Genomic DNA, 25,766 nt, shown 5'->3' with positions numbered 1-25,766 from the left:
CAAATAGTGAGTGACTGCCTCCACTCGAGGTCATAGTCTGATTGTACATAGCTAGGAAACGCAGCCTCTACCGACATGGTCTTGCACGGGTAAGTCAAGCAGCCCCCGACGTCCACTATTTGTATCGTATTTGAGTTGCTGTTAGTCGAAATGAGCATGAGAATGTATTATCCTTCAATTCAGTTGGTATCAATGCGTCCTATTAGCCCCAAACGCCCCTAGTTTAAACAAAGCTAATGGCTCCTGTGTATATCTCAAGTCATTTCAACATCTTCATCAGGATTTTCAGCCGGGATCTCCACAGCAACACTCGGTGTCTCAGCCGTACCAGCACCGTTGTTTTCGTTAACCGAATTCGGGACATCGACAACAGCCGCAGGTGTAGCTTGATTGCTATTTGCCGCCGAATCAGAAGCACCACCAAGACCAGGAGTTGGTGCAAGAACGGAATCCAGCGCAGCCCCAACGCCGCCTTGCAAGACTTCCGAACCACTGACAACGCCAGGGGCAGTACTGTCCAACGTTGCTGTGTTGTTATTACCAATGACATCGCCGTCAACACCACCCCAAGCGAACATCGCCTCAACTTCATCGACGATATCCGCGACCACGTCCTCGACAATCTGGTCGGTGTATCGTTCACCAATGGGCCGAATCACCTCTCCGGCCTCGGTCTTCTCTGGAGGCCCAACCCACCAGGGACCTTCAAATCGACATTCCACTGCACCGCCGCCATAGCAGCTAACAGCAGGGTAGTAGCCAATCATGCCATCGTCTGCGTTTTCGCGTTCGCCGATACCAAGGTTATTTGTGCCGTTTGCGAGGCGGCTAGCGGGCGGAAGGAAGGCGTAGAGTTCCTTGAAGGGGGTTCCCATCTTCACTCCATTCTTGAAGATGGTGATGCTGGAGCCCGGTAGAGTGCGCAATGAGGCATCTTCATTGTTCAGCGGGGAGGGTTGACCGAAAGTTGGTGTCTCTTTCAGGTTAAAGGCGTAGTCACGGAGGTGCTTGGTGGAGAAGACGTTGGACTGTTGCCAGCAAAAATCGGACTTATACTGGAACGGGATGCGGTCTCGGATGATGTTGGCCGCACTTGCACTTCGAGTTGATGGGTCTGAACCTTCACCATCTACAGCTGGATCGTATGTACCTTCGACAATTTTCTTGTGCATGGATAGTGGAGGTAGCGTAATGAGCATGCCGATAACGTCGCCTTCATTGATGGCTTCACCCTTCGGGAAGAAGTATTCGCAGCGCATGCGATTGACGACTTCGCCATTCACGTCTCGAATGCCATACCCGTAGCAGTCAACTCCAACATTGACATCCAGATCTGCCTCGCGCCGCGCAAATCCCAATCGAACGTGGCCACGGGATGAAGAAGCCGGAGCGCCGGGTCGCGAAGCGGCTTGGAGGTTATTGTCAACACCACTAATCACGCGCGCCTCATAGTAATACGTCCCTTCTCTTGCGCAGACATTCGCTCGGGCAGTATGCCACGCATCGCTCGTTGTCACGGCCGTCGCATCCTCCGAGAATGATATGGCAGCTGGGGAATCTTCGAAGCTGAATCGAGCATGGTAGGGACGGACGTCCGTTTGGCGGTATTTGATATGGGGGAAGCCTTGATCAGCGATGGCGTAGGAGTAACGGAATCCGTTTTTGTTCGTGAGCTTGTCGACGACTTCGTAGAAATCCCAGCTTTTACCCAGCACGTCGGAGGTCTTCTTTGTGACAAAGCTCAGCTGGCGAGGCTGTGGGGGGTATCGATCAGACGAACGCGGCTCGGCGAGTAGAAGTGGTCGTAGAATGGAAAGATTCGAGCTTGAGACAGCATGATTTGCAGCAGCAGTTGCGCGCTTCTTTGGCGGTGGTGCTACCGTTTCTGTGTCGAGACCTTTCGCTTCGCGCTTCTTGCGACTGTCACGCTTGGCTCGCTTTCCACGGGCCCCGTCCCCTTGTGCAGACGCATTGCTGGCCGGTGCAGGAGAGGCTCGGGAATTGAGTTCTGTAAAAGTGCCGTTGAGGAGAGGGCCGTTGTTAGGGGGGTATAATGGGGGAATTGATGTTGGACGAAGGTGCCGAGGAGCCCGGAGCTTGTGCCGATGCCATGGCGGAAATCCTAAGATCAGATAATAGCGGGGGATGTCGTCGAATATTGTGACATCTGTAGCTGGGGTCAGATAAAAGCGGCGTAATACAACATCAATTGTTTCACATACAAACCTAAGAAGCTCGCAAAACCGCTAGATGTCGCCGTTGCACTTGGGAAAAGCGCGTCTTAGTGAATGCCGCCGCATGTCTTGGCGGCAGAAAGGGGAGCCCGAGGCGGTCTGTCAGGATTGGCAGGCGGTCATGATAGCAGAAAAGAAAAAATTACTGATTAGACCCACGTGACCGAGAAATTTACCCACAAGCGATCAAGCATTGCACCTGCAAACCGCCATACGAGCTTGACTCTCCCTTTTGCCCACCGAATTTTCCTGCCGACGGACATTTTCGACATGCCCAAGGCTACCAGCTCCCGCGCCGCCGCGGCCCGCCGGCACAACCCTCTGGCGGACGATATTACGGCCGCGGGGCATGTCCGTACACAGGCCAACAAGAAGGGCAAGAACAGATCGCAGAACGAGGACGAAGATGGCGAGAACGGACAGCGCTTTATCGATGCAAAGATGTCGCGCAAGATTCTGCAGATCGGTCAGGAATTGGCGGACGAGGATGCAGCTGAGACGAAGCGTGCCATGGGCGCGGGCGAGACGAAGCCCAACCCGGCTTTCGAATTTGATACCCGATTTGACGAAGAGCCTCTCTCTGACGACGAGAATGAGAAATATGCGAATGATGAGTGGGTCGACGACGAGGTTGAGGAAGTTGTAAGAATTGGACAGTTATCCCAACTCGGCGCTGCCGAAGCTAACTCCCGAGTAGGAGGTTGATCCCAACGACCTCGATATGTTTAACAAATTCATGCCCGGGGACCATGAAGAAGATCCCATTTTTCATCCCAAAGACCCTAGCTCCGCTGGCCCTACCAATCTTGCCGATTTGATCTTGGAGAAGATTGCTGAGCACGAGGCGAGACACAACGGTGAACCCGGTACGCCCAAGATCCAGGGTGGTGGACTGCCCGAAGACGCCGTTCAGATCCCTGCCAAGGCCGTCGAAGTTTACGAGAAGTATGTTGAGCCCTTCGCGATTGAAATCACTGAAGTACTCAAGCTAACTGAATGTACTAGGGTTGGCATGATCCTCTCTCGCTACAAGTCTGGACCTCTCCCGAAGCCGTTCAAGATTCTCCCGTCCGTGCCGAACTGGCCGACTCTCCTCGACATTACCCGACCTGAGAACTGGACCGGCAATGCCGTCTACGCCGGAACCCGTATTTTCATCTCCTCAAAGCCCCATGTCGCCCAAGAATTCATCTCTACCGTCCTTCTGGAACGCGTTCGCGAAGAGATCCACGAGACCAAGAAGCTGAATGTCCACACCTACAACGCCCTTCGCAAGGCCCTTTACAAGCCCGCTTGTTTCTTCAAGGGTCTGCTTTTCCCGCTCGTCCAGAGCGGCACTTGCTCCCTCCGCGAAGCCCACATTGTCTCGTCCGTGATCGCTCGTGTTTCTATCCCGGTTCTGCACTCCGCCGCCGCCCTTCTTCGCATGTGTGATCTCGCAGCAGAGCAATCCATGCGCTCTTTGGAGAGCACTGGTGCTGTCAACACCTTCATTCGGGTCTTCCTGGAGAAGAAGTACGCTTTGCCTTACAAGGTCATTGACGCCCTGGTATTCCACTTCCTGCGCTTTCGCGCCGATAACGGCGATACCATGATGGGTGATGGCCCTGGCAGCAGCAAGGCATATAAGCTGCCTGTCCTGTGGCACCAGTCTCTGCTAGTCTTTGCCCAGCGATACCGTAACGATATTACCGAGGACCAGCGTGAGGCTCTGCTCGATTTACTTCTCGTTCGCGGACACAAGGATATTGGCCCCGAGGTTCGTCGTGAGCTGCTTGCTGGCCGTGGCCGTGGTGTTGTCGTTCCCGACCCGGAGGCACAAAATGCTCTCGATGCCGGTGACGATACGATGGATGTGTCCATGTAAGAGCTTTGAAGCTCCGGTTACTCTTTTACCTTTCTTTTTTCACACCTCCCCAAAATTTCCCCTGCATATACCACCTACGACCTGGTCATGAGCACGTATTGATGGAATGGCGTTGTTTTTTATGATTCTTTTTTTTGTGCATATAATTCCCCTGGTGTCAGAACGAACTAGTGGAGTCGATAGATCGTGTTTCTATGGACCAAAAGCATTGAACATTTCATTGTGACATTTCAAGCAGTTTTCGTAGATCCACAACCACGTGAAGTTGGGTTGTTCTATTGTGAACTATGCCGAACTTTATGGGTGAGAAATTAGCGCTCTTGACCTGGTTCTCCTGTGCGGGTGCCTGCTCGAAAGCAGGTATTGGGGAACGGACGACGAATTCCAGCCACGCCCAGGCACACCAAACATCGAAACTGTTTGTGGGGTTTGAACTCACTGAAGTATGTTGCCAACTCTCTGGGGGCATTGTGAAGCCATCGGGGGTCGTAGATCTGGTACTGGAAACCCGGCGAGAACGCATCCAGATGTGTTACCCTCGCATGAACCCGCGTGGTTCGTCGTCATTTGACATCAGTTTGCCAAAGTATACAGGATTTTTCACGTGATTGTATAGCGTAGGTGCCTGCGAACAAACAGCCCAGGTATTTACAGCACTCATGAACAGCCAAAACTGCAGGAAGTCACATGCTAAATCTGCAGTAAATCACAATTAATTGGGAGAAGTTGTGAATCAAAGATTTACTCCCTTATTATCGAGGGTGTGGTTTGATATAAAGAAGTGAGGTGACGACATGCCGCGTTCCTGTAGAAAGAACATTTAGTTTCCTGCAAAAGAACTGCACCAATAGCCCTGGAAATAGGTATCACGTGGACGTCCATCTTTTGCTATATTTCACTTTGGCATCATGGTCACGAACTCGGCGTGTGTCGGCGAAATTCCGTATTGTTCATTCCAAAAGGACGACCTGGAGCGATATCAGCACCAATTAAACGCCATAAGCGTAGTCATTTCCAGATCGAGAAAACCCGTGGTAGGCTTTGTCTTGGGCGCCGAGAGCTTTGGTTTCGTCGAGCTTGAATCACATGTCCGACTTCAATATCGTGAAGGAAAGTGAACCAAAGTGAAGTAACGGTGCGGCGTTGCGGTAGCCTCGACAGGGACGAATTGCACATGCCGAAGAAGTGCCCATCTTCACGACATAAATTCTGTGAGGCTGAAGCTTTCTTTCCTTCCTTCTTCGCCCATCCAGAAAGTCCCTCTTCACACACTCACGCATTCCCATTCACGGAACCCAACTTAACCCATCTTCGCCACTTACCTTCCTGCAACTAATCGCCATCACTGCTTCCCTCAATGGATACTACCATGAATACCACCCAGAACACCGCTCCTGAGACCCCGGCTCCTCCTGCCATCATGAACCCCCCTGCTATCGCCAAAAAGAACGGAAAGCAGGACAAGAATGGCAAGCAGGAAAAGTCCGACAAGAATGACCCTGGTCTCGGTCTCACTGCCATCGACTACAAAGTCCTCGTCCTGGGAATTGCCTGCACGATCGAAGGAAAGGTAAGCTCAGTTGAACGCATGATCCCCACCCACATGTGCCCTATATCTCACTGGTTCGAACAACCACGTTTCAAACAAACCCCCGTCTTTTCCCCATTTGAACGAAGCACTTTTGAGCAATGTTGTGACACTTTATTATCGAACCACAAGTTAACACATGAAACACAGATCGACTTTGTCAGACTGGCTGACAAGGCAGGCTACACCCGAAACTCGGCCCAGGTCATGCACGGCAATGCCCGCCGCAAGTTGATGAAGCTGCACGGTCCTAACGGAAACAACGGAAACAACGGTGCCTCACCTCCCAGCGATGCTGATGCTGACGACGAGGGTCCCGCGACCAAGAAGGCCAAGAAGGCCACTAAACCCCGCGCTGGCAAGTCTAGGAAGACACCCCCGGCACCAAAGAATTCGCCTAAGACGACGCCCAAGACGACATCCAAGCCCAAGCCGCGCAAGCGTAAGTCGGCTGGGCCCCCCGAGGAATCTAAGGAGGCAAAGGATGACAGCGCCATCAGAAACGGAGACAGCTTCAGCGGTGACGATGAAAAGCCTCCTAAGGATTTCGAGCTGAGCGATGTTGCTGCGGACACTGGCGCGGAGGACAACGGGGTTGCGATGCCCGACGACGAAGTCCTTGCTGTCTTCGACAAGGAGGTTAGCAATGACGCTGACGATGACGAGGAGGAGGTTTAAACCGCTCCCACGAAATTGTTTTTTTTTTGCGGGGTTGAAGTTCTGGATGTAGTGTTTGGGCCTTTATTGCTTAAATACTTAGTTTGGAACCTGATACTCGGCCTGGAGGGGAATTACCATTTGCTATCTGCCTTTTGCCCACCATCTGCTTTCGCTTCTGAACTCCCCACCCTTGGTCTCTCCTTGGAGGTTTCCTTTGCGGTTACTTTGCTCTTCTGGCGCTAACCTTTTGGTCACTCTTTGGAATTTCACGGTTGCTTGGCGTTTCGAGTTTGATTCCCCCTCCATGGTGATACTTTTTTTTTCATTTTCGATATTTTTGCTGATGCTGGAATGGACAATTTCGACAACCCGAGTACACAACGTGGGCATGGTCTATGGAACTTCCATTGCAATCAGTAAATATTCCCCGAGCGCGATTATTTCTCTTTTTGACTTTGATTTAGTGCGTCGCCGGACTTGAACAAGTCTGTGGAAATAGACATGGGCCACGGTTCGTAATTTGGAGTTTTGGCAATGGACATGCACCTGGGATGCTCATGCGGGCGTTGTTTCATGAGATTGTCTTTTGAACGCTGGGAGGAATTTTCACGAAAAGCAGATAATCCTCAGATAATCCTCGAGTTTCTCGATATTAGACATTGGGCTTTTTGAAAGAAAAAAAAAAATTTGGCTCCATTATTCAGAAACTTCGAAGTATGTACATGTTACGAGGATGCCTTTACTACCAAGAAGTCAGCAAATATCCTAGGCTAATCCTCAATCTGCCGTGAGATCTCATTAGAAAGGCACTACCCATGCAGTCTATGCAGGGGAAACAAAAGTACCTCATTCCTGACAGACCAATGTATGTATGTCGTTGCATTGCATTGCTTGGATCTTCAGGGGAATTTCTGCCTGAATTATCTGGCAATGACAGCTCCGCGCCGATCAAACATCGTCGAAACAAGCGTTAAAGTTGCGAGGTTGCAGGAGTGTCTCAATATTAACATAGGGTTAATCTCTTCTAATTACTCCGGCCGACTGTCAAATTTCCCGGCCAGCACGGCATCGGGAGATTTGGTTTCTAGAACGTCGCCCCTTATTCTTGAGCGGTTTCAACTTGACTCCTGACCCAGGTGGATGGATCTCCCCACAGTTGATGAGCCGTCAATTGCAACTGTAGACCTGGCTAGGCACGACTTTATACTCGACTGGGCCTAGTGACGGGCCAGTTCGTCAGATCATGGGGGCACGGGGCATATGCCGGCTTGCAATCATTCTATTCGGTGCGACAGTGTCGTGCGCAACGCGGACGGGCTCGCGGACTCCGGTGGCGGGCGCAGACGCGGCCCCTGCATGGCCCAGTCCAGTCCATTCCAATCCCATCCACCGAGTCCCCGGTGGGCCGGACCAAGCGCCACTCTCCTCCGGACAGAGCGCAGGCAATGCAGTGTACAGGTCTGGACGGCCAAGTGGGTAGTGGAGAGGGGATAAACCGAGTATCGATCACGACAAAGCAATGTATGAATAAAGTGTAGGGTGGATGATGTTCAGGGGACGCGGGACAATCCTCGTAGTGATCTGATCCAGCGATCGGGCGGGGCGGTTTCACCTTGGGCTTCGATGGGCTTCGGTGGAATTTTGTATGTACCTGTGTACTACTGTAGAGCAGTCAACAGTCGTACTGTACACTGTACAGCAGTGTGGGTGAGGGTAGCGCTGCGCTTGTGAAATGAACCCCCTTCAGGAGTTGCATTCCAGGGGCGACGACTCCTGAATGGACGGGGGAACATAGACCGGGGCATTCTTCCGTGGGTCCACTTGGTTCTGGGCGTGGATGTGGAAGGGTGGAGGTGGGACAATGATGCGTCGTATTTGCGCCATGATGTGTACCATGTATCGCGAATGCTCCGGGTCATGATGGTGGCCTTGCAGACTGTACGTACAGTGTTGACTGGATCTGGCGTGGAGTGCGAGGCCAACAGAAGTGTATTGTGGGCAACGTCCTGGAGTCGATCGCTGCGAATAGGGGGCCTTGAGGACTGCTATTCATAGCTGAGGCTGAGGCTGAGCGCTGAAACGGGGTCCACATGCGCCTTGGAAGAGGGCGGAAGAGTGGGAAGTGGTGAGGTGAGTGGCAGCCAGCCCGAGGGCGAGACAGGGCACATGGGTGGAGTCCCCCCTGCCCTCCTTGGCCCTCCTTGGCCCCCCCTGGCTCAGCGGTGCTCCTGCCACCTGGCCTCTACTTAAACATCCGCCACGCCCGCTTCCGTCCTTCCCATCAGACCACCTGGCCTCTTCTATTTTGGAGTGACTCACAGGACTGCCAACTTGCTGACTCATGGTCCGACCGTGATAACCCCGACTTGATCTCCCTGATCTCCTCCACACGGCACCGGCATCATGACTGACACCATGAACCCGATGGATCTCCCTGCCTCGCCCTCTCCGGAGTTGCCGTTGACAGTGTCTCCCGCAGACACCTCACTGGACTCTCCGGAGCCGGAGCTGATCAAGGAGGAAGACGACAAGAAGCCAGCAAAGAAACGCAAGTCCTGGGGTCAAGAACTCCCCACCCCCAAGACCAACCTCCCTCCACGGTATGTTCGACAGCGCTGGTATTTGTTTATGGTGGACGACGACTGACCCTGACCCATGCAGAAAACGAGCCAAGACAGATGACGAGAAGGAGCAACGCCGCATCGAGCGCGTTCTCCGGAATCGCGCCGCCGCACAAACATCCCGTGAGCGGAAGCGACTAGAGATGGAGAAACTCGAGACCGAGAAGATCCGCATGGAGGAGCAGAACCAGTTCCTCCTGCAACGTCTCACCCAGATGGAGGTTGAGAACAGCCGCCTGGCCCAACAGGTCGCCCAGCTGTCCGCCGAAGTCCGGGGTTCCGTCCGGGGCTCTCGCAGCACCACGCCCATCTCCAATAAGGCCGCCTCGCCGGCCCCCATCACCGAATCTCCGACGCTCACACCCACTCTCTTCAAGCAGGAAGGCGAGGAACTCCCCATGGAGCGCATTCCCTTCCCCACCCCCGCCACCTCGGCCCTCGACTACTCCCCGACTCTCAAGCCCTCCACGCTGGCTGAGGCTTCCGACGCGACACAACATCCTGCAGCGGTGTTGTGTGACCTGCAGTGTCCGTCGGTAGCCTCGAAGGCAGTGGAGGCCACGCCCTCCCTCTCTTCGACCTCGCGGGCGAGTCTCACACTGCAAATGACGTTGCAGCTCCTCTTTCTGACGATGATTTCCGCCGCCTCTTCCACGGTGATTCATCCGCTGAGTCAAATCCTTCATTCCCTGAAGACGGGTTTGCCTTTGGCGCTCTCGACGGAGGAGACCTTTCAGCTTTTCCCTTTGATTCATTGGTTGATTTCGACCCCGAGTCTGTCGCCCTCGAAGGTGTCGACCCGGCCGGTCTTTCGGATGAGACTGCTTGCCCGCCTGCTAGCGTGCAGCCCAGCCTTGGCGCGTCCACTTCGCGATGCGACGGGCAGAGCATTGCAGCTAGCGGTTAGCGAGCAGTTCTCTCCGCAGACCCGGTCGGCCGACGCCCCGGAGGGCCGACCGCGGTGGGAGTCGTTGTTGACCATGGCGTGGGCGATTGAAAGGCTCAGCCGCCGACAGCGGATTTCCAATCACACATCCGGCCGGCGACGCAGTTACGGAAAGATGGTTCGGACACGGAGTTCCTGGCGTTCCCCCGAGACACTGTCTCGCTTAGGCAAGCAACTGGGTTAATGTACACTACAGTATTCAGCTTTTTCGGCTTCCCAAGAAATTGACTGGCTCGTTTCTATAATTGATTGGACTTGCAAGTAGTGTAGACTGTATAGACGTAGACGATATACCTAGAGTAAGGGCATTATCGATGAACCACACTTCCTATTAGACAACTGTATCAGCATTTTATGTCCAGTATCTCGACAGTAAGGTACCGATATATAGTTCCGACGAGATCTATATGTCCATTTATACTTCATGTCCTTGTTAGGCTGCCGCTGCTACAAATTGCCCGAATCGGCGCTAACCACCGAATGCGGTCGATGTTCGCCACCACCCCGACTTGACCTTTTACACACTCCGCGCACTCCTCTTGCACACTCCCTTGACGCCCTCCATCCACAGCTACGCGCAAACCGCCCACCATGGTCCGCAAAGATCCCATCTTCGAAGCCCGCACGAATGTCAAAGTGAGCCCTTCGCCTCCCCTCACTCCCCGCCGAGTGTCCACCTCCACCCATACAAACACCCACCATAGGCAATAGTAAAACTAACAACCCCAATCTCAGCTCCACTCCAACCGTCTCAAGAAAGAGGCCGCCCGGGCCGAAGCAACCTTCAAATCCGAAAAGGCCAAAGCCGACCGGGCGATGAAAGCCCGCGAATTCCAAATCGCCCGCATCCACGCCGCCTCCGCCGTCCGCGAAAAACGGCGCCAAGTAACGCTGAAATCCGAAGCCGCGCGCGCAGACGTGATCATCAACGAGCTGAAAGCTGCCCAGTCAACCCGCGACACCTCACGCACCCTCGCCCTCGCCTCCCGCGGCCTGGATGCCGCCAGCAAAAGCGTGAATCTCGAACACCTCGTCTCGCACGCGAACAATTTCCTTGCGCGGAGCGAAGACTTCAAGATTGCATCCAGCGCCATCGAGGACGTCGCGGCTGGTGTCAGTATGCAGGAATACGGGGCGGAGGGCGAAACGGAGGTTGATCGGATGATGGAGCAGCTTGCAGATGACGCCGGGGTTGATATGCGGCTTGCGTTGGAGGCTGATAAGGCGCCGGAGAATGAGGTGAAGGAGCAGGCGCATCAGCAGGCCGTGAAGCCGGATGCGGAGGTGGAGGATGGGCTTGGGGCGAGGCTGAGGGCTTTGAGAGCTGCTAATTAGACTGGGATGCATGCATACACCACTGCCCTGTCTAGGCTTGTCTTGTCTGGCCAGTCTCATCACTCGCATTATTACGTCTTTCCTCGAAGTGCTGATCCGGTCCTCTTTGCCTTATATAGACGGACTTATTTGTTGGTTATAGTTTGCTTGCTTTACGAAGTTACGCCACTTGCACAGATATTGTTCGTTTCGTTTCTTTTCTTTTTCTTTTTGCTTTGCCAGCTTGTCTTGATAGGTTTACGAGGCGTTGAATGGAACTGGAGTGTTCGACTGATCAATTATTCTTTGATTGAAACTGTATTGGAATGTGTAGTTGCGAGGAGATATCAAAAATCGTCATCTTCATCCTCCGGCAGATTCGCCGTCTCACCGCACTCCTCCGCGGGTAACTACCATCTCATAGGAAGTATCACCGTCTTTCTCAACAACTCGGAACTCTTTCGCTTCTGGGTCAACGTCGCGAAATCTCGCCTTTTCCACGGACTCGGACCTAAATGCATGTGCCGGGGGCAGAATCGCCGCCAACCGGCGATACCTAAAATATAAGCCCGCAAAGAAGACCACCTTCCTATCATCCGGCTCGCTCGCCTCGGTCGAGACCCATCCTGCCTCTCCATGCGATATATACCAAGTCGATGAGGGAGCAACTTCGCCAATCTCACTGACGCCAGCACGGAATCCAACCGAAATCTCCTTCTCTTGTTCCGCCCAGGCGTTCATCATCGCTAAGCGAGTCCGATGGGTCGACGTGACAATGATCAGGCCGTTGTCTCTCACATCAGGCCATTTTCGCAAGATCGTCTCCGAGTTCTCCTAGCACCAGAGACGAAATGCCGTCGCGCCATACACCATATCTTTAAGCACCGGACTTTCGGTCATAAGGATTGCCCCGAAGCCATTCTTATTACTGTACCGATACAAGGCCCCGATATCCATCGGGATACCAGCCGGAATAGTCGACGCACCAGCTTCGAAGTCGATCTTTCTCTGAATGACCTGGCCGCTCAATTTGGGGCCCCACGATCGTTCGTCCGGGGGCGCTGGGTGGAAGTGTTCGAACGGTGTGAGTCCGTTCCGGGTGAGAGATCGTGCGTCCTATAAAACATGGTCAGAAAACGGAATGCGATGAGTATTGTTTTTTACTAAATAAGGCGTGGCACTTACAGTCGCTTGATTAGATCCTCCGTTGCAGGTTGAACGATTTGTTTCACTTGAGTTCGGTCCATCCAATCTGTAACCCCATCTACTTGGTGTTTAACAAATTGGAAGCCTTGAACATCCAAAGTGAATTCGTGTTCTTTGCCGCGAATATCTTTGATCGCAACGTCTCTTATATCCGTGATACCCTCGCGTTGAGCATTGCGCCGTTCCTCCTCTGGTAGATCGGAGTCGATTGGTTTAACCCTTCACGATCAGGCGGTATCATATAGTTCAATGTCGTAGAAACATCGAGGCCCCCCTCTCATGGGAGGCTTGGATTCGGATCCGGGAGGAGTGGCCATCCTGGTGAAAGAGGAGGAAGCGTAAAAAAAGAAACGAAGGATGATTTCCTTTGATAAAAGCCTTCAATGCTGAAGTTGAAAGGAATTCGTAAAGAGATATTCGAATCTCTTGCTATACAATAGGTGGATAAAGAGATGAGCTTTTTTGGTTGGACAACCGCAGTCGTAGCGAGAAATGGAAAACAAGATTTGTCTCGTTCTAGAAACTGGGAGAACGAGGGCCGGGTTTTTATACCTGGTTTCACCATACAAAACGGCTAGGCAGACGGGTAACAGATACCAGAATGCGGTATCACTCTGGTGGCGCCACGGCGAGCCCACATTTTTCGATGTCGATGTGGATTCGGGTTCGGACTCGGGTTCGTAGTCAGGCTGATGTCAAGCAGAACAAAAGTTTTGCATTTAAGGTAGCCAGTTTACTCAGTGTACGATAGAGGTGGGGACTAATTATACATCCTCCAGCTGGGGATTTGGACTCGTATTCGGATTCGGATTCAGGTCGAGGATCGGCACGATAGGACCCACGAAGAAATTTTATTGCCAGTCAAAGGGTCCACTCGTCTTTACAGAATCAGTTAGCTGTTTTAGGCTGTGCCAGCAAATTCGGTGTTCTTTCCAGGGTTGACATTTTTCCGAGTTCGCGACAAGCTCTTTCATATAAAGCTAGATGAAATCCCATCTACCGAAGCATCGCGTTCCTATTCAACCTACTTATCTGCAAGATCTCCTCGAAATACAAAGCTATTCTTCATTATGTCCACCAAAAGCATTGCAATTCTTGGATGCGGAGGTATGGGTTTGCCTATAGCTCGCCGCCTTGGTGTTGGTCGAAGAATATTTGTTGCCGATTTCTCAAATGAAATTCTCTCTGCGGCCCAGCAATCCTTAACAAACGATGGTTACATGGTTGAAATAAGCCAGGTGGATGTGTCGAACTATGATTCTGTCAGCCGCTTTGCACAGGCCGCTGCATCACATGGACCCATCGAAGCAGTTATCCATACAGCCGGCTTGTCCCCGTCCGCAGGTTATGCGCAAAAGATCCTTGAAGTAGATCTTCTCGGCACTGCCAATGCTCTTGATGCTTTCCTAGAAGTGGCGCAATCTGGAACGAGCATGGTCTGCATCGCGAGTATGGCCGGTCATATGGGGTCAGTCTTGCCCTCGGAGCTAGAGTGTCATCTCGCGACAGCGCCTAGAAATCAATTGTTAGATCACGCCGCTTTAAAGATTGACGGGGCCGATCCTCATGGTCCCGCACGGGCCTACGGTCTGTCAAAACGCGGAAACGTTCTACGCGTCCAGGCTTCAGCTAAAGCATGGGGTAACGTTGGAGGGAGAGTCAATTCTGTTAGTCCTGGAGTCATCTCTACAAGCTCGGGGCGCCAGGAAATCAATGGCCCAGCTGGGAAATTTATCACTCTCAGCCCTGTTGGTCGCGTTGGAACGCCGCAGGACATTGTAAATGCTGTGTCATTCTTGGCTAGTGCAGAGTCATCGTTTATAACAGGCAATGACATCCTCGTGGACGGTGGCGTGGTCTCATCATTAAAATGGGATACATTGAAAGCCTGAACATCGGCTAGAATCAGTGACCAAGGTTTGAGAGCGGATGTTGAAAGTGGAGATTTTGCGGGTGTCTTTAATTCTCTATACGTCGCGTCAGTTGCGTCCTATATCAAGGGAAGTGCAAAAGAGGAGAGTCTTGGTGCTATATTGTTTTTCGCTTCTAGCAATTCTCGATATCCATTAATGCCAGGCCGACAGGCATGCAGGAGTAAACAGAACCTGCCCTCAAAAATGGATGGTCATCTCTGCACGCCGAGCACCAGAATGATCAGGCAAATAAGAGCCATTCGCAAATATAGTCGTCGACGTTTTGCTCGCACAGAGTACTGTATGACCCAATTACGACAACATTGGAAGCCATTGATTGGTAAGGGAAAAGAAATCAGAATTTGTGGAGTTGCATGCAAATTCGAAGTCAAGGAGGAAAGGTCTCGGAGTTCAAAAAAGAAATAGGGCAAGATAGGTTGGCCAGTGGTGGAAGGGAAGAAATCGGATATCACCCTCACCCTGGCCAAAGTGGTTTGCATTGCCCCAAGGCTATATCATGACGATACGGTTCCACATAAACCAAGAGTGACTGCTTTTGGAAGTAGGTTGAAGGCTGCCAGAACCGTGAGTGTCCTCTCTATTCAGTTTGGCCCTTTCCCTTTCTCGTGCGCGTTTGTATTTTCATCACCCTGTTTCTCAGCCTCGGTCGCATTTATCCTGACATCTTTTAGGGATTTACGGGCGCCTTGTATCACGGCATCACGGCTTTGGTCAGCTAGCCCAGGGATGTTATGAAATCAGGCGGTGGCAAGGATTTAGCAAAAAGGTTAAGGAAAAGTATGGGTAGGCTTGTATTAAAGCCCATCGCCGATACATTTAAATAAACATCAATCCCCTTGCTGTTCTCACATATAGTTATGATATCCTAACGAGGAGACTAGGCGTATATGGGTTGGTAGGGTATCCTTGGGGGGCCTGCGCAGGAAGCTCCTCAAATCTCTGGGCAAGGTCGTAGAGAGAAAGATCATCCGAGCACGGATTTGGCAAGGTTCAGAGGAAGTACAGGCATATTCGCATGCGCAAAGAGCCAAGGCCATCCAGAAATGGGATCGATTTGAGAAACGGCTTAAGGCATGATCGTCGATCGCCCGTGATTATACCAGAAATCATTGCCACACTCGCCAGGGCAATTAATTTTTTTATGTACTTACGTGCGATGTTTATGCACATATGAATAAAACTTATGTTCGGGTGCACTCAAGAGACATGAGACGGAAGATTCCGTACGGTGTAGCACATGATGCGAGAAAATTGGAAATGAAGATTATCAAGCGGTCGGTGCTTGGCATCAATTTTATGACCGAGCGGCACTACAGTAATCAAAGTCTTAAGTGCTTTGCCAAGCACCGTGCCCCAAGAAACCACGAAGCCGACGTCTTCTGTGAAACGCCTGGGGTTTGGCTGAGTTAGCTACATGTTATTCTGAAAGTGAATTTTTAGTGACCTTCATTGCTGGTAGAGCCCTTTACATAATATGTGAATCTTCCGTCCAACAGTCTATCTTCCAACTCAGTCCTCATCCGTCATCCACAATGGCGAACGACAAGGAATTACACGATAATATTGCGTGTCAAAGCCATATCTCTCGTTGGAAAATCCATCTTTATTGGGCTTTGCCTGGCAGATGCACTTTGACAATACACCTTTCTTCATGGCGGCCGGGCCTCTCGGCTTATTTCCCGATTCAACAGCACACCCTTACCCGTGACGGTTGCTCTCAATGGACAGCTCCGGCCCTACTACCAGATTCTCGTGGCAATTTCCCTTGGCGGTGGCGTAAACAGGCGATGCATTATTTCGGAAAAGGAGCTGTCGGCTGGATTGGGATTGGCATCGGATTCTTCAATACCGTTTTCAACTCAACGAATCCTCTTTGGTATTTATTCTGCGACATCACAGCCCCTGCGTCTGAAGATTGGCTCGGAGTTTTGTCCAAGGTGTCCTTGGTCGTGGGCATTTTGGCTTACTTCGTTGGCATTCTCACTGAGATCATTTCCGAGCTCCAGCAACAAAGATTCACGAAGAATCCAATTCTGTCAACAAAAGAAAGCCATATGGCGACTGATTATTCTCGCTCGCAACCAAAACCAACTACGGTGCATATAACTGCGTATACTGTGGCGTGGTGGCTTTGCGTTGGCAACCGGAGGCTGGCCGGGGAATCTCTTCACATTCTCATTTCTCTTCTATGATTTTGTGACAGGTGGGATTTCAGTTCTCGACCAGTATTGCACTGCGAGAGCAGGCTTTTTCCCCGTTATCGAAACAACCACCCCATAGACTGTCGCTTGCTAACTTTTGAAATTCTAGTACAGGGAGCCTTGGAAGGCTATCAAAGCCCGTGTTCGTTAACACCTACTACCGTGGATTTACTAGACACCGATGGTCCAGTCACAGATCCATAAACAAAAGTAATTGCGAGAATGTACTGAAGAAACTGGCTTCTACTCTTGGTCCTTGTCGCTAAGTTGAATCACTTCTTGTCTCACTCTCGACTGGCAGTGCTTCGATATGTAAGTCGAAGAATCGCTATACCGCTGGGGAGTGGACAGAGATTGCGTTATTGTGATACTAGAAAATCAAACACGAGCTGGCCTACATTTAATTAATATATCAAATAACGCTATTGCATTCACCCGTCCCCACACTATCTATATTTTCCAAAAAAAAGCCGCTGGAAGAAGGGGACCAGGGGCTTGGTAGCCCGGTGGGGTTCAGTACTCCGGACCCAGTACCAAAGTAGTGACAATTCGAATACGTCGTGACCTTCCAGCCATCTAGAATGGTGCTTGGGCACGCAACGGGACAGTGTGGGGCAGTTGCCGAGAGGATTTTCTGCCGCGGTTCTAACCATCCTCAAACTTCAACCCTCTTAACCCTCTTTTCCTCCCCAAGCCACTCGCCGACATGGTTGAAGAATGACAAACTGAGGGGGTGGTCAAATACCACTAGGACCCTTCGGGATTGGCTTATTCATCGTTCACCCAATTTCCACCTAGTATGGTGTCATAACAAGCCATAGTTCAACTATAAAGACCCCTGAGATCGCTCAACCGATCGGAGGAACCTTCAATCAATCATCTTATTCTGTTTGGACATCTTCAGTACTAGCCAGTACATCGATTCCTCATCCTGACAAAGAACATGACGAAATTCTTGATCCGCAAACATTATACGGAGATGGTTCTGTTTTCCCCCTTCGTAGTTGTTATGACTGTCATCGAAGAAAGGTCAAATGCAGCAAAGTATCCCCCTGCGAGAACTGCGTTCGGCTTGGGGTTGAGTGCACATTCCCGCCACCTGGTCGCAAGCCCTGAAATATGACGAAAAAGCCAAAAAAAGCCGATCTGTCTTCTCGATTGAGCTTCTTGGAACGACAAGTCGACAAGCTCAGCGCATCAAATGCTCTCTTCGTCGCTTCAAAACCCGACCAGGAGAGACTGGTCGCTCAGCAGAGCCCAGGTAGTAGCCGCAATTTAGAATCACCGCCCCGGAGGCCTCATTTTCTAGATTCTCGAAGGTGCAATGCAGAGATGGAAACTGAGACTCATAATGAGGAGCTCGGTGCCACCAGTTCACCATCAGCGACAAATACCCTGACACGTCAATTCGGCCAGCTATTCGTAGATCGAAACAGCGGACAATCCCAGTATGTTAATAATGACGTTCTGACAGATCTAGGTAGTCAGGTAAGTCGCTCTGGCCTTTCTGTTTTGCTTTCGATTTGCGAATAAACCTGGCCATACAAGAAGCTTACTGAGCGTGTATACAACTGTAAGATCAAAGAGAACTCAATGACCTTTTTGAATCTGCTCCCTCGCCCAATCCGTCCCTCTCATCAGACGAGCACCCTTCATCGCCTACTTTGACTCCATCTTTCGACAGCAATAGTCTGTTCATATTTGGATACTATGCTCAGGCTCATTCCTTGCGAAGCTACCACCCGACTCCGACCTGTGCATATGCCCTTTTGGGTATTTTCGAACAAAATATTGCCCCATTAGTTCAGATTGTTCATAAGCCGGTGTTGAGAAGCCTCATTCACACGGCATGCATGGATCCAGAACAGCTTGACCGAGGCTCTGAGGCTTTGACGTTTGCCATCTATTTTGCCGCCGTGTCTAGCATAACGCGAGAACAATGCCTTACGTACTTCTCAGAAGACCACGCCGCCCTGGTCCAACGATATCGCTTCGCTGTTGAGCAGACGCTGTCGCGCGCCGGTTTTCTTCACACCCAGAAGCTTATAGTTTTGCAAGCGGCCGTCCTCTTTTTGACGTGCGCTTGTCACCCCAAGAATGGGAAATTTGTCTGGACAATGATAGGCTTAATCACTCGGCTTGGCCTAGGCCTGGGGCTCCATCGCGATGGCAGTCAGTTTGGGCTGAGTCCCTTCGAGACGGAAATGCGCCGGCGGCTCTGGTGGTATATTTATTTGTTAGATATTCAAGCATCTGAATATCAGGCGACGAGCCCCCAGATCCGGGAAAGCGATTGCGATACAAAGCTGCCATTGAATCTCAACGATAGCGATTGGTCATCTGAGCTGGAAGTGCCTCCGCAAGAACGGACCGGCTTTACAGAAATGACCCTTACTTTAGTCCGCTGCCAGATTTTGATGGCCCATTGCAGGCTCATGCAAATGAAAAACTCGACCGGGGATGACCATGCAATCCTTTTCAAAAATCGCAAGCTGGCAATCGACGAGCTTCGGAAGAGACTTGATCTACATTATCTCCAATATTGCGACGTCCAAATTCCTATCCAATGGGTGGTTGCAACCATTGCACGGGTTGCCGTTTCACGATTGTGGCTCATCTCTCATTTCTCGCTGCTGAATTCCCCGGGGTTTGATTCCAACTTGTTGCCCGACCAGTGTGATATACTTGTCAGAACTGCTATTGAAGTCCTCGAATTCGCCTACCTGATGGAAACTCACTTAAACACAAAGCAATGGAGTTGGCTCTTTCAAGGGCATGCGCAGTGGCAATCGTTTGCTTTTGTTCTGTCCGAGCTTTGTGCACGTCCGACCTCTCCTTTGTCTGATCGTGCATGGGCAGCCGTGATGAAAGTTTTCGAGCGATGGAAACAGCCAGATTATCAAAAGGAGGGTCTGGTCATGCGAATTTTGGAACGTCTGATGAATCGTGCTGCTTCGATTCGGGACCAGCTACAGGCCCCCGCACTGACATCTCAGCTCGAATCCAATCCACCGAGCTCAAACAATGTGGATTTGCCTCCAAACCTCGAGGATGATTATTTGACGTCAGTAGCCCTTGAAAAAACCAGTGGTCTGGATATTTTCAGAGATGTGTTGTCCAACATGGACCTATCCCAGTGGGGTTTAAAGTGAATTGTGAACCTGTGCCAAAATTGATCACCCCTATTCCAGTACATGAAGACTTACTTCAGCGTGTACGGATACCCAGTTTTGTATAGTCATGAATACACATGAGTACGTAATGCCCACTCGCCCTTGTGGACCAGTCGAAACAACCCTCAACAACATTAGCCCGCGCACGTGACGTGATCTCCCGGCCTAAGATCACGTGCTGATCCAAAGGGAACTGCCGTTCTGGCGTCGATTGGCTGTCAATCATTGGCCGGAATGTGACCTATCAAGTTGGCCCAAGCCGCGTGTGGGGAGCCCAAGTATGCTCGGTGGCCGACCCTCGCCGAAGTGGCAATCGGCCTCCCGTTGACGCCGAGATTACTCATGGACCAAGTCATAGCAGTAAGAGCAAAATATAGCATAATGGAAGCCCGAGTTCATTTTCAATGAGGAATCGGGCGCTAATAAAGGCCGCTTGAACCCATTCCCTTCGGCCTCATCAATCCAAAGTCACAGATTAGCATCATTAACTTGCTTCTGCTTCTTCTCATATCCCTCAATTGCCCAAAACACTCAATCTTCCAAAACTCCCCGCCCCCCGAAAACATGTCCAAGCTCATCACTGTCTTCGGTGCCACCGGCAACCAGGGTGGGTCCGTCATCGAGGCCATCCTCGCGGATTCCCAGCTCTCTAAGGAATTCAAGATCCGTGGCATCACCCGCGACACCACCAAGAAGTCTGCCCAGGACCTCGCCAAGCGTGGCGTCGAGGTGGTCAGCGTAAGGATTTCCCGTGGCCTCCCTATCTCCGCATGTCGCGAGCAACGGCTCCGGTGATGCCCTTTAGATCAAAGCAATATGCTGACCGTTGTCCCTCTCCGGTCATCCAGGCCGACCTTAGCTCTCTCGAGTCCCTTACTGAGGCCCTGAAGGGCTCCCACACCGTCTTCCTCGTCACCAACTACTGGGAGACCATGAATGCCGACATTGAGTACTCCCAGGGCAAAAATGTGGCCGACGTCTCCAAGGCCGTTGGTGTCTCCCACTTGATCTTCTCCTCCCTTCACCACGTCAAGGAGGAGACCAAGGGCCGCCTCACCAAGGTTCCCCATTTCGACAGCAAGGCCAATGTGGAGAAGTACATTCGTGCCTCCGGAGTTGGATGCAGCTTCGTTCTTCCTGGTTACTACATGAGCAACTACACACAGATGCTGGCCCGCTCCGACGATGGTTCCTACACACTCTACTACCCTGTTGGTAACAACGCCAAGTTCCCCCTCTTCGATGCCGCCCAGGATACCGGTATGTCATTCTCTGCTCGTCCATCTCCTCTCGGCAAAGGACTAACCGATCCTCCCTAGGCCTTTTTGTCAAGGTCGCCCTCAAGCACGCTGGTAAGCTGAAGAACAAGCAGGTTATGGCCGCTGCTGCGTACTACACCCCTCAGGAGATCGTGGATACCTTCTCTCGTGTTACCGGCAAGAAGGCCTCCTTCGTTCAGGTTTCTGCTGAGCAGTACAAGGCTTCCCTTCCCCCTGCTGTCGCAGATGAATATCTTGAGAACCAGCTGTTCGTGGAGGAGCCCGGTTATTACCTGGGAGAGCCCCTTGAGCCAAGCCTGAAACTTCTTGATTCTAAGCCTACCACTTGGGAAGAATTTGTCAAGAAGAATGTCTCCGCTTGGAAATAAGTTAGTTATACTTGTGTTGAAAGGATTTGGATTCAAATGTCTTGACAATAAACAATAAATGATTATTTCGAATTACATTATTCTCTTGATTTTGATTGCTTTTCCTTTGTGTAACATCATTTTACCTCTGGCATGCCAAAAAGCCCACCAAAAAAGCGTTCAAAGAGCAATAAATCGCAAGGGCTTTTTTGATAGCTTAGCGCAGCTTGTGAAGCCGCGTCTGATGGTGTAGTTGCAGTCGGCTGCATCACCACGAAAAATTCCATCCACGTCGTCATAGGGACGAATGCTAGTACGTGGTTATGTTGCTTCCGTGAATTGGCCACCTCACTCCAAATGTAATGATAGTAAGCGAGTCTGTTTAAGTTTTGCATTCTGGCATGTTACCACATTATTTGTTACACTCAAGAAAATATTATATTTATAATGACGAAGAGCGATGACATAGATGGATGCGATATAAGTTCATCTACTTGATCTCTGATTTGCGAAAGAAATGCATGGTGTTGTGATTGATATATATATTAGTATAGGGGCCTTTTCCTAACGTATACGTCCTCGATGCGTTCTTATGGAGAACTTAAAAATAGTACACCCCGTCACTGTTCAACTTGCCATCATCGGCCAGATCTCGTAAACAACGCGTCACTCTCTCGGCGATCTCCTTGCCGTATTCGGGACCAAGAATTGGCTTTGAGCTGTTTGGAGGAGGGCTAGTCGTTATCGCATGACGCAGCCAAGGGACAGTGCTGATGCCGTGACATGACTCTCGCATAGCTGCAAAGTCCGCATCGCTGTATCCACCTCCGATTATGACGGCCAGCGGTTGGCGACCGTAGCGTTGAGAGCCGAGATTGTCTGGATCCGTCACTTGCGGCCGATTTCCAAGTAGAAGAGATGGAATGTCAGCTATCCCCGCCTCCACAGAGGTAACAATATGTATCGCTGTGAACCGATAAATTGGCGTATAAACGTGGTAGAAAAATGCCCAATGTACCTTCATACGTTGGCCTGAGGCCGTCTCTGACCGCGATTGCCACCCGCGGAGCTTTGCCGCATAGCACAAGAGGAATAGGTAGCATCTGGAGAGTGTGCACCGTATGATGACACAAACGCCGTTTTCAGTATCACAACGAAGTCGAATCCGACGAGGAAAGATAAAAAGCAGCAAAACAAGGTGTTTGAGTTGCCTAAAACTACCAGTGACAAGCTACTGGACCCTCGGGATTAACGCCACTTCAGCACCGAGGCACTTATTCAGCGTCGGTAACGGAGTAATTTCACCACCCAACCCCGATCTAGATTAGTAACTTTCACCGCGTTTCTACGTCTCTCTAATTATCTGCCAACTAACAGGCTAAATAATTGGAGCCTCTCACGTTGGAATCGGATCTCATTCATCACTGAATTTGTCGTTTGTTCCATGCGGTACATCTCAGCTTCTCGGCAGTTCACTCGTTCAACAGCTTCGAATGTTTCAATCTTCAAAGAAGAATATGCACACCCGTGGAGTAACATCATCACCGAGGGGCAGAGCCAATCGGAATGCGATTGGCCAGGAATGTGCTACTGGGGACGCATTGCCTAAGCTGTCGCCAACTGAGTTCAAGCGGTACAATCGTTTGGGGGAGCGGATGAGAAACTTGGTAAGTCTTATTAGTAGTCACAGCTACTATTCAATATACGGATCGTTCACAGCCAACTTAATGTACTGGAGGTACATTGTGATTCTCACTACCCTCATTTTGTGCAATAATTTCGTCCGTCGATCGCTCCTTATTCAACCACCCGCTAATCATCACGGGCCATCTCTTCCCCTGCCTTATGGTAGATGGGACAGAGGAACGGCTTCAAGCAGCGACATACCACAACCACTTTCGTCACTCCTGGGGTCAGCTCTATGCTGCATGCTCCAACAATAAGCGACCAGCTGGTCTCTCAATCCGACGGTTTATCATGATGGGTCTCGACTTCTGCTCACAGCTGGGCAAACATCACTCGATAGAGGAGCAGTATCTATTCCCCTATCTCGCCCAAAAAATGCCGCAATTCCACGACGAAGTAGAGCTCCTGCAGCAGCATGACAACATCCACGCCGGAATGAGCCGTCTCGAGGATTACCTGAAAGAGTGTCTTTCTGGAACGACAGAATTGCGCCTTCCTGAGATGAAGCGAATTATGGATGGGTTTGGAGAGGTCTTATGGACACATTTGGATGATGAAGAGCGCACTCTAGGGGCGGATTCAATGCGAAAATACTGGACATTAGAGGAGATGGATAACCTACCATTCTAAAACAGGGGCCTTTCTCAGGCCCTCTTTTCTAGAGGATCAGCGTGCAAGAGGATAAAGGGTTTAGAGCTTATCGCGGGGAGAGCTTATTTCATACAGTACTGTTTGTTAATCCACCCATCTCCTGTTAACAGAAAAATTCACTTCCTACCTAACGAACTTTTCTCTCGTTGTGGGACATGAACAAAGGAATCTTGCGGCCTCCTCTCAATGTGGCCAATAAAGTAAGTTTTTGATGGAGATATCGGCGCCCGGTGTTTAATGTCGCCGATATGAAGCACCGATGCCGACATTTTCGGCTGTGCGTAAGAGCCTCCTCGATCGCTTACTTCACTCATGCAGGAAAGAAATCCCCCCTTCGCCCAACTTTCGTCAAAAAAAGAAAATAAAAAAAGAATCAATTAATAAGCACAGGCTTCAAATCGTTCATGGAGGACACATAAAGTGCCGATACTCCGAAATGAGCGACACCATGCAAGCCAACAAGGTAAGGCAAGACGGAACCCGACAATCTCTGTGTAATATAGCAAGGAAATTATAACCTTTCAAGCATTTTATATCTCGTTTTAGTGGACCTTGTTGGCATGCAGCATAGTGATGCTTGGCAACTATATTTCTGATTACAAATGGCAAACTCGCAATATCTTCAGGAACTATAAATACTGGATAATTGAATCAAGAGCAGTTCGTGTGCGAGCTTCGCGAGCAGTTCTTCTGGGACAATCAAGTCCTGTGACGCTTCACTTTGAATCTGGGTAGCCAATATCCTAATCATGGTATCTGAGATCACCGTTGTGGTGATTGGAGCTGCGGTTGCCGGGATAAAAGTTAGCCATGGTGTACTGAAACATATACCAACTGCGAAGATTGTTCTTGTCAATCCCCACAAGGATTATTACTTCCATATCGCCGCGCCTCGAGTGGTGGTAAAGCCCGATGCTTTCTCGGCCGATCAGTACTTCTACCCGATTCAAGACACCTTCAAGAAATATCCGGAAAGTTCATTTGAGTTTGTCCTGGGCACTGTCACAACGATTGACCCACAGATAAAAACGGTGACTGTAGAGCAATCTGCAAATTCACCGTAGTCGATTTCCTACGATTACCTTGTGATCGCCTGCCACGATCGGACAAGGGAGTGCGATAGTACCATTCAAATCCATTGGTTCAGGCGACATCCATTCCCAAATTCAAAACTCCCAAAAAGCTATTCAAAATGCAAGGACCATCATAGTTGGAGGAGGTGGTACTGTCGGCGTTGAACTTGCTGGCGAGCTTTCCGACGCTTTACTTGGCAAGAACGACAGTTCACCGTCAATCACACTTGTGTCAGCAACCCCGCATCTCCTTCCTAGATTGAAAGACGCAGCGGGCGCAGCAGCGGAAAGGATTCTGAAGGAGAAAGGCGTCAAATTGCTGGCATCACGGAAGGTTGAAAAAGCAGAGCAGAATTTGGGATCGAACGTATGGACCGTGATTTTGGACACGGGGGAGGTTCTCACCGCGGATCTGTATGTAGCCGCGACGGGTTTACTTCCAAATAACGGATTCATTCCTTCTGCCTTCCTTGACAAGGATGGTTGGGTTGACGTTGATGATCAGCTACGTGTCAGAGCAGCTGTTGGTGCGGATGGAAACAGTGCCATCTACGCGGTTGGAGACGTCACCACCTTCCCTCGCCGTGATGGTTACAGAATCGCCGAACAGGCCTCCGTTGTTGTATCCAATATCAAATCGGAAATTACCGGCATTGGTCAACGAACCAGCTATACACCCAGTGATAGGATCGTAGCGATGGTTCCGGTGGGAAGGTCTGGCGGTACTGGTCAAATGGGCAGCTGGGTCTTGTGGGGCTTCTTGGTGTCTTTCATCAAGGGCAGAGATTTCTTTGTGTCTAAAGCTTCTTCATTTGTTCAGGGATAAATGTGTTGTTTCCAGTGCCTGTGGTTGATACACTTGGGTATATGAGAATACGATCACGGGATCGCAAATATGTAATTGGCTACATATAATTAGTGGAATACAATGTTTATACCACTTCTGTTGCTATCAACCATGTGTTAATGTACGGTTCCCTGGTGT

The 25,766-nt window shown here is 50.6% G+C and overlaps 12 protein-coding genes across 12 annotated transcripts; 9 read left to right on the top strand and 3 right to left on the bottom strand.

The window, feature by feature from the left end:
• Positions 1-254: 254 nt before the first annotated feature.
• Positions 255-2,428, bottom strand: N7532_001244 (SPRY domain-containing protein; the record flags this gene model as incomplete). The annotated part of the gene is made up of 3 exons (XM_056613738.1): positions 255-2,167; positions 2,227-2,264; positions 2,415-2,428. The coding sequence occupies 3 exons, from the start codon at positions 2,426-2,428 to the stop codon at positions 255-257; spliced, it is 1,965 nt and encodes a 654-aa protein (XP_056478779.1).
• A 76-nt stretch (positions 2,429-2,504) lies between these two features.
• On the top strand, positions 2,505-4,101 carry N7532_001243 (snoRNA-binding rRNA-processing protein ENP1; the record flags this gene model as incomplete). The annotated part of the gene is made up of 3 exons (XM_056613737.1): positions 2,505-2,876; positions 2,932-3,179; positions 3,240-4,101. 3 exons carry the CDS (start codon positions 2,505-2,507, stop codon positions 4,099-4,101), a joined length of 1,482 nt encoding a protein of 493 aa, XP_056478778.1.
• A 1,357-nt stretch (positions 4,102-5,458) lies between these two features.
• On the top strand, positions 5,459-6,367 carry N7532_001242 (putative histone h1.3.; the record flags this gene model as incomplete). The annotated part of the gene is made up of 2 exons (XM_056613736.1): positions 5,459-5,671; positions 5,840-6,367. The coding sequence occupies 2 exons, from the start codon at positions 5,459-5,461 to the stop codon at positions 6,365-6,367; spliced, it is 741 nt and encodes a 246-aa protein (XP_056478777.1).
• A 2,385-nt stretch (positions 6,368-8,752) lies between these two features.
• Positions 8,753-10,100, top strand: hacA (transcription factor HAC1; the record flags this gene model as incomplete). Its single annotated transcript, XM_056613735.1, has 2 exons — positions 8,753-8,949; positions 9,011-10,100. 2 exons carry the CDS (start codon positions 8,753-8,755, stop codon positions 10,098-10,100), a joined length of 1,287 nt encoding a protein of 428 aa, XP_056478776.1.
• A 407-nt stretch (positions 10,101-10,507) lies between these two features.
• On the top strand, positions 10,508-11,251 carry N7532_001240 (putative SNF7 family protein Fti1/Did2; the record flags this gene model as incomplete). Its single annotated transcript, XM_056613734.1, has 2 exons — positions 10,508-10,552; positions 10,652-11,251. 2 exons carry the CDS (start codon positions 10,508-10,510, stop codon positions 11,249-11,251), a joined length of 645 nt encoding a protein of 214 aa, XP_056478775.1.
• Positions 11,252-11,617: 366 nt separating this feature from the next.
• Positions 11,618-13,076, bottom strand: N7532_001239 (uncharacterized protein; the record flags this gene model as incomplete). Its single annotated transcript, XM_056613733.1, has 4 exons — positions 11,618-12,064; positions 12,116-12,346; positions 12,499-12,626; positions 13,034-13,076. The coding sequence occupies 4 exons, from the start codon at positions 13,074-13,076 to the stop codon at positions 11,618-11,620; spliced, it is 849 nt and encodes a 282-aa protein (XP_056478774.1).
• A 430-nt stretch (positions 13,077-13,506) lies between these two features.
• Positions 13,507-14,328, top strand: N7532_001238 (uncharacterized protein; the record flags this gene model as incomplete). The annotated part of the gene is made up of 1 exon (XM_056613732.1): positions 13,507-14,328. The coding sequence occupies one exon, from the start codon at positions 13,507-13,509 to the stop codon at positions 14,326-14,328; it is 822 nt and encodes a 273-aa protein (XP_056478773.1).
• Positions 14,329-17,690: 3,362 nt separating this feature from the next.
• N7532_001237 (fungal specific transcription factor domain-containing protein) lies at positions 17,691-19,723 on the top strand (the record flags this gene model as incomplete). Its single annotated transcript, XM_056613731.1, has 2 exons — positions 17,691-18,019; positions 18,157-19,723. The coding sequence occupies 2 exons, from the start codon at positions 17,691-17,693 to the stop codon at positions 19,721-19,723; spliced, it is 1,896 nt and encodes a 631-aa protein (XP_056478772.1).
• A 585-nt stretch (positions 19,724-20,308) lies between these two features.
• N7532_001236 (NmrA/HSCARG family protein) lies at positions 20,309-21,392 on the top strand (the record flags this gene model as incomplete). The annotated part of the gene is made up of 3 exons (XM_056613730.1): positions 20,309-20,482; positions 20,593-21,004; positions 21,064-21,392. 3 exons carry the CDS (start codon positions 20,309-20,311, stop codon positions 21,390-21,392), a joined length of 915 nt encoding a protein of 304 aa, XP_056478771.1.
• Positions 21,393-21,972: 580 nt separating this feature from the next.
• N7532_001235 (uncharacterized protein) lies at positions 21,973-22,474 on the bottom strand (the record flags this gene model as incomplete). The annotated part of the gene is made up of 2 exons (XM_056613729.1): positions 21,973-22,337; positions 22,390-22,474. 2 exons carry the CDS (start codon positions 22,472-22,474, stop codon positions 21,973-21,975), a joined length of 450 nt encoding a protein of 149 aa, XP_056478770.1.
• A 742-nt stretch (positions 22,475-23,216) lies between these two features.
• N7532_001234 (hemerythrin domain-containing protein) lies at positions 23,217-23,687 on the top strand (the record flags this gene model as incomplete). The annotated part of the gene is made up of 1 exon (XM_056613728.1): positions 23,217-23,687. The coding sequence occupies one exon, from the start codon at positions 23,217-23,219 to the stop codon at positions 23,685-23,687; it is 471 nt and encodes a 156-aa protein (XP_056478769.1).
• Positions 23,688-24,457: 770 nt separating this feature from the next.
• On the top strand, positions 24,458-25,607 carry N7532_001233 (uncharacterized protein; the record flags this gene model as incomplete). The annotated part of the gene is made up of 2 exons (XM_056613727.1): positions 24,458-24,693; positions 24,908-25,607. The coding sequence occupies 2 exons, from the start codon at positions 24,458-24,460 to the stop codon at positions 25,605-25,607; spliced, it is 936 nt and encodes a 311-aa protein (XP_056478768.1).
• Positions 25,608-25,766: the final 159 nt, after the last annotated feature.

The sequence above is a fragment of the Penicillium argentinense genome, assembly GCF_028826775.1.
Source record: "Penicillium argentinense strain IBT 30761 chromosome Unknown utg000002l_segment0_segment0, whole genome shotgun sequence".
Classification (NCBI taxonomy): domain Eukaryota; kingdom Fungi; phylum Ascomycota; class Eurotiomycetes; order Eurotiales; family Aspergillaceae; genus Penicillium; species Penicillium argentinense.
The sequence above is the reverse complement of the archived record's forward strand: the minus strand, read 5'-3'. Positions and strand labels throughout refer to the sequence as shown.